Source organism: Castor canadensis, chromosome 11 (assembly GCF_047511655.1).
Source record: "Castor canadensis chromosome 11, mCasCan1.hap1v2, whole genome shotgun sequence".
Classification (NCBI taxonomy): Eukaryota; Metazoa; Chordata; class Mammalia; order Rodentia; family Castoridae; genus Castor; species Castor canadensis.
This window is the reverse complement of record NC_133396.1, coordinates 68881120-68895367: the sequence shown is the minus strand read 5'-3', so window position 1 is coordinate 68895367 and position 14248 is coordinate 68881120. Positions and strand designations below refer to the sequence as shown.

Genomic DNA, 14248 nt, shown 5'->3' with positions numbered 1-14248 from the left:
TCAAACTGTCCTGATTTATATTTTCAAGGAAGAAAATCTACTAACTTAATTTGCATTTTATACATCCTTAAAAAAAAAACCTTGTGAGCATATAATTAAATCTTTTGTCAACTACTTACATTATTTAGATTATAGCCTATCTACAAATTTCTCCTATTTGTCCTGAGATTCATCACAAATGTTTCCTCGGGTATGTGAATTTTCCCAGAACTTTTTGCCAAAAGAAGTAAGAGTAATGGAGAGGTGTGGAGGGGGTCCTGCAATCAAACTGCCTGGATTGTATACTGATAGAATTCTGGGCATGCCACTCCCAAATATGATGTCTGGCATGATGAATAATCTAAACTAAAGGAACACGAGAAATGGCAGGTGTGAGAAGGACTTGTCCTTCCTAGAAACAGGTCCTTATGTGAGAGAAAGGAGGTCTTCCTGCACCTGGAGGAAAGGAGCATCCTTATGCCTGAAATCGGGGGCTGCTGGGAGGGGTCTGAGCAATCAGGCTTTGCCACCTGTGGCGCAGATCCCTTGGTCCCAGTGTTTTCTTCGTGGCTCCCACTCTTTGTCACATCTAACATGAAAACGTTCAGGGTTAGCCATTTCCTTCAGGTCCTCATTTCCTTATGAAATCTCTCGTCACATACAACTTCTACTACTAAGTAAATCTGTATGCTTTTATCTTGTTAAACTATCTTTTGTTACAGAGTCCCAGCTGAGTCCCCTGTAATCTCAATCCACCACCTGGTTGTGCGAATTCAAACAAGTTACTTAACCTTTCTCTTCTTCAATGTTCTCAAAATTGCAGAAATGACCTTTGCGGGCTAACATGGGGGTTAAATGTGAGGAATTCATGGACACTTGAAGAACAAAACACAGGGACAGGAACTTAGAAAAATGGCACTGAATGTTAGTAATTGTATTGTGTTCTGATTGGAATCTACACTCACCATACAGTTAAGTACTGGCCTTAGGTATTTTTAGGATTGTGCTTTCAGGAAACAATCTGTTCCTAAGTTGAGAAGTCACTGTCAAACCAAAATTTCAGTGAAATGTGTACTAGCTCAACATAGAGATACATAGTTACAGGAAGACAGAAAGTCCTCCTCAGATTTCTCTGAAAATGTGTAAAGCTAATTTGTGTTATTTTTTGGTGGGAGACAAGCAATCTAACTGTCCTGGGTTAGCCCAAAGTGACATGCTGTCAACCTGTAGGTTCTACTACTATGCTATCCGAGCTTGTCTTGAAACCTGAGATCAACTTGAGGTGGCAGCCTAAATCGCGCCTCCACTTCTGTGAAAACTTTCTGATTTTCTTTCACAGTTAGCACTGAAGACAAAAGTTACAAGAGCAAGGAGATTCTGCATCTTTTAATGAAAGATAAAACAACAATATAAACATACACAAATTTACAGAGAAGGGGTCAACTTTGATACACTTGGAGTAAAAGGTGTTTCTTACTTAAATATGGTATAAAAAATAAATGCAAGAAACATTAACTGAGAATGTAGACAACAGACAAAGACATGACTTGTTTCAGACCAAATACATTGGTGAAATGGAACTTTGTGTGCTAATTTATTATTGAATAAATGTGAAACCATATGTATACTTATTGATATATGTTTTTGTTTCTTTAACAATTCTTCCAGTTTGTGACTGACTGAATTTCCCATGAACTGTGTGTCTAGCAGAAGCTTTAAGAGAAAGAAAGGGGGAAAAAGTTTTACTTCACTTGAACTTTTTAAAAAGGAAAAGACACAGATCTAGCTTGGTAGAAGGAGGAAGAGGGCAGACGACAGTTTGGAATGGAGGCATTGAGATGGCAGAGTCCCTCGGTGATGACAATGCCTTACGTGCACACAAAATAGAACAATTCAGGTCCTTCCTTCATGCAACATCTTGGTCTAACTTTCTCTTCTCCAGGTAAACAAGGACGAGCTACAAAGTATGTGCAGTGGCGCCAGTCTGCTTCCACGCCACAAGATGATCCTTTTAGTAAGACTGAACAAGGCTTGTTAACCTCTTGGACGTGAGAGATTTCCCCTGAGAAAAAATATGAAATGAAAAAAGAAAGAAAGTAAAGTATAATCACTGAAAACCTGCATACTAGTAGCATCTATTTATTGCAGCTGGCTTTTGTGAAAGGGTCAAAACTGAACCCTTTTATGGGTGCATGGTGCTGGGAATGGAACCCAGGACCTTAGCCATGCTCAGCTCATGCTCTGCTTACTACTGAGCTAACCCCAGTCCCCCAGAACTGAGTGAACCTTTGAAGTACATCTGAGATCAAACATCATGATGAATTTTCCTTTCTCCCTCTCTTCCAACCTCCCCCCATGGACACATCAAACAAAACACCTCTCCCTCCCCTTTATCCTCCCTCTCCTCCCAGCCACCTCCTCCCCACTGCAAACAGACTGATGGGTTCACAGCACACATTAGCAAATCATAAAACGTCCATAAACTTTCCATCGAGGCTTAGCAATGAGGCAACAACTAGGTTTCTAACTGCTTATCAGCATGCTATAATAAATCTTAGTGCAGTGCTCTGTCTGAAAGATGGCAATGTGAATGCATTCTGTGAATCAAGTGTTGCATTTATACATATTGAGAAATTAGGGGGTATGATTGAATTAAATAAAATGCATTTTGATGGTGTGACTGGTGGAAACTCAAGGTCAAGTCTATCCTCTACGCAATATAGTGAATGGAGAAACATGTTAATTATACATCTAGAGACAAAAGTCCACTTGTTTTCTATTTTGAACTGTAATCATCATCTGTCATTTCCCACTTGTCTTCTTCCAACCACAACACCACTAAGATCTAGTATATTCTGGTTCCACATATTGTGCTAACATATAGAGTACATATTGTTTTATTTTCCTTTCTGTTTTTTTTCTTGAAATCTTGAAAGACATCGTGTTCCTGTTAATTACAAGTATTCTAAAGATATACAAAGTTTGACAGTTTTAATCAAAATACAGATTGTTAATTGGTAGTTTGTTTTATCTCTCATTTCATATGTTGTGGTATTAAAAATAGGTGGTCCACTTCTTTCATTGATTTTTTCCTTCTCAGAGGATAAAATAATAAGGGACAATCAAGAGATTTGGGGGACATATATTATTTTGGAAATAACCTACAGTCACAGCAATAGTCTTGACTTGCTACCTAATGGGGCTCCATGTTTGGTAAAGGGGGAGGGCCATGCTGGGACAGAAGTCATCCCTCATGGCCATAGGCCGGCTCAGGACCACAGATGCTTTTTCCCATAGTTCCCAAGGCCTGCTGTGCAGCGTTTAGTGAGGGCTCCTCCTGGAGGACAGATGGTGGTTCCCTTGTGCCCTCACATGGCAGAGGGGCAAAGAAGCTCCCTGGGGCTCCTTTTATAAGGGCAACAAAACCCATTCATAAAGTCTGCCCTTTCATGGTCTTACTGCCTCCCACGTCCTTGTGCCATCACTTTGGATTTAGAATTTAACACATAGAAACTTTTTGAGGGGGAGAGTAGGGGACACACATTCACCCCACAGCAACCACATTTTGGGCAAAGAAAAATATGTTTAAGAAATGAATAATAATTCCATAATCATTAACAATGCTAATTAACGTCATAATTTATAATCAATAAGCTTTCTTTATACCCCACACAATTACCAAGAAGGGGCAGAGCAGTGAAATCTACTATTTGCTCTTGAGGGAAAGTTCACAGCTCGCTTTCTGCACTGACAGTAGAAAATGTCAAGTTCAATGAAGGTATTTTCCCCTGGAAAATAGTCACTTAATAGGAGGAAAATAATAACAGAAACAGCAGTTTGTTAACAAGAGACCTTACTTTGTAAGCACGTCCGTCCCTGCCTGCTATAGTCTTAGAAAAGACGCTCAAGTGAGACTGTGACTTGTCTACCATGTGAGGAGACAATGAGAAGCTGTCATCTGTGACCCAGGAAGTTGGTCCTCACAGGACACAGAATCTACTGGCATTTCGATCCTGAGTTTCCAACCTCAAGAACTGTGAGAAATAAATTTCTCGTTTACAAGCTGTTAAGGCTAGGGTATATCGTCATAGCAGACTGAGCAGACAAAGTCATACCTGTTCCCCACCCAGAGGATGAGGATAATAGTGGTTCCTATTTAAAATCTTACATGAACACTGATACAAGTCAATGGCATAAACTGTTCTTAGAGCACTCCACGTACCCGATTTATTTTGGCTATTACTTATTACAGTTATCCCTACTTATATCCGATCACTTATATGCTCTCTTAGGACTCAGATTCAAAGTCACTCTTCTGACTCTGAGAAGGGCAGAAAAATTGCTAATGAATTGAAAGCTAAAATATACTGTTTTTCTATCCAAAACAATAAATTAACCAACTAATGTTGGAATGAAAAAGCACTTTTCCCCTTAAAAACTATAATATTTCCTATTCTTACTACTGCAGTCTCTGTACTGTTTCTCTAAATGGACACATGCTTGCTTATACATTAATTTTCTGAGATAACATAATTTATCTTTAAAAGGAGCTTACTCTTTCTAATACCATCTGTGGGATTTTGGTTGATGCAAAAGAGTGAATTCTTTTATAGTAGAAGAGTGGAAGAAAAAATGCTAATATAAAACTATCTCTTTTAAAACTACAGGTTAGCATAATTTGGCTCAAAATCCTGGGAAGAAGAATGGAATAGCTGTATTTAAATAAGAAGCCACTTGAAAATCAGGTAGTCATTTTTTAATTGGACTGTAAAAACAATGATTATATTAATAAATTTAATTAAAAAAAAAACAAGGGTCTCTTTCTACATTTTTTATTTTCTCAAATATTCTCAGATCATGAAGGCTACCGGCACATGGACATGAAGTATGGACTTCATTAAAAGTAGGGTGGGGTACAAGTTTAGTTTGACCAGCTCTTAAGTCAGGAAACAATTTGAAAATACTCTTTTATGGAAGCCCACAGAGAAACACAGGCTTATGGTAGACCTGGGGGTTTGTGACAACAGAAAACAATAAGCAGAAATGGGAAAATGTGTGTGCACATCATCGTGGAGACAATGACAAAATTCAGTGTGATGTGGACTTATCAACTATGCAATAGAATATTGGTTTTGTGTATTAAAACAAAAAGCAAACTTGGGCACAAGTAATAGTAAAAAGAACTTAAGTGGCCCACTGTGACCAAAGCAAATCGCAAGTATGCCCAATGGATCATGTGGACTGGGAGTTCCACATTCCTCGCACATAAGTGAAAACCACATAAGTGAAAACCACAAGCGTGGGTGTCTTGTTTACCTGCAGGAAAGAAGAACACCTCACTCTCATTCTAGTACCCAAGGGCAGCTGTCAGTTGTTCACTCTATTAGAAAGTACTCAGATAAAAGAACACCGATTCCTTCTCCAAGGGAAGCACATGCTGGTCTTATATTTGCAGGTCAGGCCAGCCATTTGGAAGAGCCATTTTCGGCAGTTTCTTGGGAGCTGCCTGGGACCAGCCATGCCAATTATCTCCTCATAATTTTTTCAAGGTGAAGAACCTGAGAAATTTTTCTAGCTAGTTCTAAAGTCCTAATTCTAGAAATTAAAAGGACTAAAAACCACCATTACCTATAGCATTCTTTTACCAAATTGCTTCCAATCATTCAATAATTCTCTCTATTTTTAACCACATGACTACATGTGTAGAATCTGAAGGAGAGGATTGGAGTAGAGGTAGACATCTACAGGGAAATACAAATACAGACATTCAGAACAAGAAGCTGCGGGATTCTGTTGATATCTGGTTCATGGAAACACTAGAAAAACAAGTGCATGATTAGTTTCAGGACAAGATAGCCTGGAGATATTAGCTGGCACTGAAAGAATAGAGTGTCATCCTAAACTGTGAGGCAGTGATAACCTAAACAAAGAGATTTTGCCTTCCCCAAACCAGTTCTTTCCTCTCCTAAGCACTCTGTAGAGATTTTATTATAACTGGAGGGAGAGGGGGGAACTAAAAAATCCAAACCAACAATCAATGTGCTTGTTCTTTACTTTCCCTAGTGAGCTATGAATGGTTATTAATTTTAACTGAACTGAAAAATAATTATTTGTCTCAAAGTAATAATAGAAAGATGACAAGAAGGAGCCTAGAATCAATGGAAAGGGATGGTCAGGCCCTTAGCCTGGGGGTGGGGAAGGCAGGGGGAGATGGAAACAACTTTCTACTTTCATCTCCCACGTAGCCTCATCCACAAAGGAAGGAGAAGGAAGCTACATTTGCCTGGGTGACTAAGTCCACATGTTTTATTACTGTCATAAAAAATACACAGCACACTGAACACACTGAGGAGAACTAAATCGTCAGATTTTTAGACGATGGCCATAAAAGATCTTACAGCAAAGAACAGAAGGTTATCACCATCTTTGGGATTTATTTTATAATTTAACCTTTCAACTCTTGCTGTTCCCTGGTAATACCTACTTGTCTGTGTCCTGTCAGAACCTCCACGTCTCCCCATATGTTGCGGTGGGTACATCAATAATTTTATAATGCCTCCCAGGCTGCAGAGGCCACAGTGAGTTATTGCCTCATCATTGATTGATTGATCCCATGTCTGCCCAAATCCCCAACCCCATGGCTGGGAACAAAGAGCTAATGACCATCTGATGGTGATGACATGCTGCTGGACCAGAGGTAGAGAATGCTCACGAGAGGCTGAGCTAAAGGATGAGTTCTGTTGGTTCCTTTACTGTCACGTGGAAAAATGCTCTTGCTTCACTTTCAACTACAAATGCCTGGATTTCAAAATCATTTATTTACCTGGTTTCTGTGACCTTTGCTGCCCTTGGCACCAGCTGCCCTCTTAGGCAGGGTGCCCCATCTGTGCGTGTCCTACTCACTCTTCAAAGATGAGTCCTCCTACCTGCATCCCCGGTGAGTCCTCCTAGCTGCCCCTACATCCTGCCACTCTCCTTTCTGAATTCCCTTGTCCAAGAATGTGCATTAGTGCATTTTTATGCTGTCATGTATTATTTTCTAAGTCCCTGACCTGCTGAAGCAACCGACAGCTGTTAAACAAATTGATGTAGAAGTTCCCAAGCAAGCCCTTAATTACTTGCCATGAGCTGAACTCTGTGGTTGCCAATCTCATTCATCAGTGAATTTCTAGAAACCAGGGTAATGTGATTCCAAAATCTTGAGATAATTAACTTTTAACTTTGGGGAGGAAAGCCATGGACAGGGGATGTACGAGGTGTGAGGGAAGGTCACTGGTTACATCCTACATGTTAAACCACTAGCAGAATTTGGGACTTTTCAGCTGGGAAGATGGTGAGAAGGAGCTAAAGCCAGGTGTTTGGAAAGTTCTTGCATGATTTATACAAAACCCATGCTAGATAAACTTGCAAGTGTGTTTCCTAAAATACCTTGAATAATTTTAGTAAAACTTTGGAAAGTGGACAAGTTCCTAGAATCTTAAAGATAAACTCAAAACTTTTTGAGATTTAAGAAGGAAAGGAAAAGAGAGAACTCTTTTATAGCTAGTGTTTTAGTTTGTGAACATAATGTTGAATCCCGAAAAAAATCTAGCGTTATATACCACAGTGCTTAAGCCTAGGCAGACATATCCTAATCACTAGCTTCCCATGTGGGTTGAGAAAGATCAACTAGAGACAAATGTTCTCATTTCCTTAATTAAAAGTATTTTTCTATAATGAAAGTAGCACATATCCATTGGAGAAAGTGAGGAAAATATAGAAAAATATATGGAAGAAATAAATATTATTTGAAATAAAATTATTCACACACTAATATACCCTTTTACTCGTCTGTTCAAAGCTACATGTTTTTTCAACAAACTAATATTATGCAGAATATTATGGCTTATTTTGAGCAACATGTATATTTAAATGATTGTATTTTAATCAATTATCTGTGTAACATGTTTCTTCTAAAATACTACTGCTTTCCAAACTCAGTACATAAGTATGTGAGGAAATCTTCTTAGATATAACTGACATTTAGGAAGAAAATAAGATATTCTAGGATAGATCAGAAAATATCACAATGTGTTGCACCTGGCAAAGGAATGCATTGTGAGACGTTTTAGCCTGCACACACTGAAATGTATGTGAGTACACCCTGTACATGTGTGTGTGTATATGTATACACACAGAGGTAAAATGTTATCAGCCAAATATAGATGCTCCTAAAAAAGAAAGATGAAAGCAATTGTCCTGAACTCTAATTTTTCACATCTGCATAGTATTCCACTAGTAAATATGCCTTGATGCATTTAAGAAATTCCCAACAGTTGGACATTCAGAGTGTGTTCTATATTTGAATTATATGATGCAATGAATATTCTTACGTGTCTGTGTGGAAATTTGGGTTTTCTGAATATTAAATTATTAGAAGTTGAATTATTGATTTAAAGTGAAAGATATTTTAGGCTTTTTGATCTATTCTGTCAAGTTCTATTCACAATAGAATAGAACTCCCTATATACCTATATACACTGTATATGAGATTACCTATTTCCTTCCTCCCTCTTCTCCTTTTTTTGTGGCACTGGCAGTTGAACCAAGAGCCTTGTGTTAGGCAAGCACTCTACCACTGAGCTGTACCTTTCCTTCCTTTTTTATTATGTTTTGAAATAGGGTCTCACTAAGCAACCCAGGCTGGCTTTGAACTTGCAATCCTCCAGCCTTAGCCTTTGAAGTAGCTGGGATTACAGGCATTTCCCACTGTACTGAGACACTTATTTTCTTACGCCCTTTCTAACACTAGATATTATTGTAAAAAACAACTGGCCCATTTGGAGAAACAAATTATCTTGTTGCGTTCTGAATTGCACTTAGCTAATAATATCAGATTTTCTTCTCTATTTATTGACTACTTGCACTTTTTTTCTGTTAAGACTGCGTAATTTAATTTTCCTAATGGCAAGCTGCTCTTCTGGTAATTTTTGCAGAGAGCTTCCTGCATAGACTGTTTAGATCTCTATCTGTCATAGACACCCACGTTTCCATTCTTTAAAGAGGGTTTTCCAGATGTGAGCACAGGAGCTTGCTTTAGGAGAGGCTCTTGGGTTAAGTAGGCCAGGGAGCAGTCTGCTGGCCTCTGTGTGCAGGAGACAGGGAGATGACATCCATAACAAAAGCCTTGCCCTCAGGGCACACTGACTTCCTCCCTGTCCTTTATAAAATTTTAATCATTAACTTGAATGATTAAATTAATGAAATGATAAAATGCGTGGAATTCTTACTTAAAAGACTGAGCAGCAAAAGACTAACTGGCTATGTAGAGCTCTAAAGATGAGCTATAAAACTTAATCACAGAAAAAGTTAGAGGCAAAAGGGTAACAACTAAATGGAAACTAATGAACAATAAACAAAAAAGTAGAAACAAAGATTGGAGAGATGTGCAGCACATAAGAAAAAAACAGGGTCTTAAGAACTTTGAGTTTAATTCTCAAGCAAATCTACAATTTGCTATGGTTGGAGGCTGGGGTTGGAATGCTAGTGTAATTTTCAGGCTAGATTACAAAAGATATAAAACACAAAGCAGGGAGGTGATATTCTCAGTCTGTGGAGTTTGGGCCACATCTCAAGTGTGTTAGTCAGTTGTGATATAGGCAGACTACTGATGAACTGCAGCAAATGTAGGAGGTTAATAACTAAGAACAAAGGAATAGGAACTAGTAAAAAAAAAAAAGAAAAGAAAAAACATCAGCTGGGCATGCAGGCTCACACCTGTATTCCTAGCTACGTAGGAGGTGGAAATTGGGAGGATGGTGGTTTGACTCCATCCTTCACAAAAAGTTAGCAAGACTCCCATCTCAACAGATAAGCCAGGCATGGTGGTATGTATCTGTAATCCAAGCTACTGAGAGGCGTAATTAGGTCTAAGGACAGTCTAGGGGGAAAAAAAAGCAAGAGACCCTCTGAATAATAACTAGAGCAAAAAGGGCTGGCAGAGTGGTTCAACTGGTAGAGCACCTGCTTAGCAAGTGCAGGGCCCTGAGTTCAAACCCCAGTGCTAGAAATTTACTTTCCCAGTCTGAGCGCACTCAGATTTAACCTGTTAGCAATTTTTAAGGCACCTTTACTTTATCAAGTCATTTTAAGTGTTCAGTTTAACTTTCACAGAAATATCTCTTTTCATAATCAAATTTCATCAGCTTACATATTTTAATAAATTACATAAATGCACAAATTCGTTATAAACAGCCACAGGGACAAAAACTGAATACATCTGCTACCAACCAGTTCAACTGAAGGCTGCAGAACTGCGCGGGCATCACTGGAGTGCCTCTCTCGGCTGTGACGCTGGCTTTGCCCTTGACTCCGTCCGTCAGAGAGGGCAGCCAGGTCTGAAAACAGCAGCAGCAGCCTCAATGAGAATTGGTTCAAAGGGAAATTTCTGGGTCCCATCAGAAAACACATGACTGACGTGGACTTTCTGGTCAGTGCAGTCCAGCAGTCGGTTACAAAGGACTCCTGATGTAGTCAGAGTGAAGAGCTTTGATGTGTGGCGAGTCAGAGTCCCCCCTGGGACACCACCCCTAAACCCAGCGCAGGAGGAGAGTGAGACGCTCTCATTCCATCTAGTTGGGTTGAGGTCACAGACTCTGCGTTTTCTAAACCCCTGGTTGTTTTGAGATAAGGTTAAATCACACTAGAAATCCTAACTAAAGAAAACAAAATGTGGGGAGAGTGACAAAATCCCACCTTGGTGGAATTCACCAGTGCTCACCTCAAAGCATCGTTGCATTGTTCTGCATTGTTCTGCACGGGGACCAGAAGCAGAACTGGAAGTAACACTTGGAAGTTATGGAAGAGTAGACTATGCCAAAAACAAGAAAAGAATTCCTCAGGACGGAATCATTTGTTCTGCCATCTAAGGGCACAGTATTTCTGGAGCTTAGAAGCTAGCAAAGGCTGAGGCCGCTGGGCACTGAGCCTAGAGAGAGGACCCAGGTGATGGGGCAGGATGGCACCGGGGTCCACAGAGCCGCTAAGTTTGTCAAGTCCCAGCATTCAACAGTGCCATCATCCTCAGAATGTCCTAAAAGTACCTTGAAGATTTGAATTTTAAAATAAGAAAAGAAAAAGACTCGCCAATGATTTTGCTTTCTGAGATTAGAAATATGTTCTTGCTAGATATTAATGTGTATATTTCAAGGGAAATACTAAGAAGTGATTGTTCTACTTTGTAGTAACTGAGCCATGTCTACTAGGTAAATTTTTATTTTTCCTGATGCAAATGAAAATAAAACTATTTTTACAACCAAAGTCATCGGCATGACTTGAAGAAGCAACACAAATGACAGGGGCCGACTGCACCTCAGTGGCAAAGCACTTGCCCAGCAGGCCCTGGCCTGGGTTCCATCTCCAGCACCACAAGAAAGCACACAAAAGAAACAAAAACCACAAATGCCATCTGCACTTTTTTTCCTCCAGAAATAACAGAGCAGTCCAGTCTGTCTTAAAGGTTTAGCATTTGCTGTAGCCGGTGCTAGTCCTGCTCTCTCCCTGGTGGAAATCACAGTTGTAATTGGTGCATTTGTGACTAGCCAGTGTTTGCTTGTAGCCTGATCACTGAAAACTAACAATCACACCGACCAGAATACGGCATGAATGCAGACGATGAAGGATTTTGCCTACCTGGCAAGACGTACATTCTGCTAAGGCCTGTGAAGGATGCAGTGGGGAGGTGTCTGTGGTCCATACACAGCACACCCATGTCACAAACATGCAAGATAGAGGGCTTTTGTCTTTTTTGGGGGGTCTATTTTGTGTGATTGCTCTGAAGACCTAGCACAAATTGGGGAAGATAAAACCCATACCCACAAGTTTTCATCAGCGTGAACTGGCTTTCTTTTCTGATGAAACACTGCTTGGACAAATGCTGATAACATGTATGTGACTTTAGAACAGGTAAGAGGAAATGAGAACCTGATGACTTGGTGGTGACATAGAGCTGTCTAGCAAATGACCTCATAACTAGAAATAATGAAAACATGACACTACTTTCTGTGGAATTAAATTTGGCATCATAAATACCTACTGAAGTTCCATTCAGAGATTTCTGAGCTGCAGAAAGCAAATTTATAAAAAAAAAAAAAGGAGCATGTAAATGAATCATCCTTAGCCCACTGAGTAAACTCTCTTTAGTTCTAGTTAATTCTATCCAACACTACTGAATGCTCAGCTTGAGATGCAGAGTTGACTGTGGGCTGAGTACAGTGCCAAATGTTGTAATGCCAAGTGCACAAGTGCCTCACACACAAACATCCTATCTCTTTGCCTTACCTAGTCACAATTTTGTCCACTAATATGAGACTCTGATCATAAGTGAACACTAATTGAAGCTCAAGAATCTTCAAATGAAATGGAAGTGATAATGCAAAACAACACGTTAACTGTTAGGGTTCCTAACTGAGAGAGTTGGAGGTTTATTTTTTTGCAGCCTTCCAATAAACTTGGTTTTAAAATGTTCTAGTACATTTACTGGTACTCCAATGCTTCTTCTTCCCTTACTTCTACTTTAGCACTAAAGTTTTGTCCATAGCATTTCACGTGTGTTTTGCTGCAATGGCTGCTGCAACCAGGTCCTCCTGTCTCTGGGTTCTCCTCGTTTCCCCTCGCCCCTCGTCTGCGGCAGAGAGGAAGATGGTCCTGGTGCAAACCCAGAGAATAAGCTGTCGCCCTGACTGCCCTCCTCGCTCCTCACTTTGCTTCTTTCCTCAGGAAGCCTCCACACTGGTCCTCCCTGAATTTGTTGACTCCTCAGACACTCTTTCTGTTTTGTTTTTTCCCACTCCCTTCTGGTGGTACTGGGGATTGAACTCTGGGCCTCCCACATGCTAGGCAAGTACTCCACCACTCAAGCCAGGCTTCTAAATCCTTTTGCTTCACATTTGTTTTTCAAACAGGTTCTCTTGCTTTTGCCCAGTCCAGCCTCTAGCCTCGATCTTCCTGAGTAGCTGGGATTACAGCTGTGAAACACCACGCTCAGCCTCCTCTTTCTGGTTTTGCCTTCACTTTCCCTCTGCCCTGTAGGTCAGCTTCTCTGGCTAGTTGGTAGGTGGCTCTGGCTCAGAGCTTCACTTTTCTCCCTGCCTACTCTGGACTATTCAAGAAGAACCATCTTGGTTGATATTAAGGAAGCTAATGGGAAACTTATTCGTTCACTGGACATTTAACTTTCATGAAAAGAGAGAGCCAACTGAGATGCACATATTAGTAGCATCCCAAAGTAGTAATTTTGGTTCACATCTGTCTTTCTTACAAAGTATAAGCTTTCTAAGAACAGGGGCTATGTCTTATTATCTATGTATTTTTAGCCAGAGAACAAAGGGCCTCACCTAATTCTTGTTCGTTGAAAGAATCCATGGTACTCTTGACCTACAAACTTGTCACAGAGAGCCTCCAGGTGTCTCCCACTGAGGCCTCATAGCCACTAGCACAAAGTAGAACAGTGCTTTGGGGAATGCCATGGACCTTCTGCCTGTGGCATATGTAGCAGCAAAGGGGACTTTTGCCACTGGGACTGTCTGCAGTTCCCCAGTCTTCCTTGGGGCATTGTGTGTTCTGTGACCCAAACCCACCATACAATTTACAGCTTGAGGCCGTGAGTGGCAATTTCAGAACTCATCACTCTGCTAGAGGATAATAAAGATATACTGTCCAAACTAAATTAGGCTACATGGTCTGATACATTCACATGAACAGGTTTACATCATGCTATTGGGAAACTAAAACTGCTTTTCTCAGGCAAGTTATCCTCACAGCCAGATTCCATCAAGTAAGATGGACGGCCATGTCTGCCAACAGAGTGATAAATGAGACCAATTCAGGTCCATAGCAGCAGAAAAAGGGGAAAATAGCTCAGCTTTGTTCAGACTCACTGGCAGTGTCTGGGGGAGGAATTCCTGTGACCAGTGTAAAACCATTTTCACAGAGGGTGCTGTAGGAGTTTTCTCACATACTTTGCCTGGATTAAAACACCTGTATTCCCAAGCAAAGGATACGCATAAAATCTTCCTTAAGGTAAATTCACAGGGAGGTAAGGGAGGGGGTGGGGGAAAGAGGGAGAAATGACCCAAACATTGTATGCACATATGAATAAAATAAAAATTTAAAAAAAGGTAAATTCACAGGGCACAGATTTAGAATTAAAATCTTCCCTCTCATGGTTTCAATCTGTGTGCATACTATGATGGCTGTTTGTGTGGAGCTGATGATCTGCTTTTTCAGGATG

General features: G+C 40.2%; 1 protein-coding gene across 5 annotated transcripts in view; it reads right to left on the bottom strand.

Moving 5' to 3' along the window:
- Positions 1–1350: 1350 nt before the first annotated feature.
- Rgs7 (regulator of G protein signaling 7) overlaps positions 1351–14248 on the bottom strand; it is a 436200-nt gene continuing 423302 nt past the window's right edge. For all 5 annotated transcript variants that reach the window (XM_074047215.1, XM_074047216.1, XM_074047212.1 and 2 more), the window contains one exon: positions 1351–2041. In XM_074047215.1, the coding sequence (XP_073903316.1) occupies positions 1991–2041 (51 nt within the window). In that variant the 3' untranslated portion in view covers positions 1351–1990. The remainder of the gene's footprint in view (positions 2042–14248) is intronic.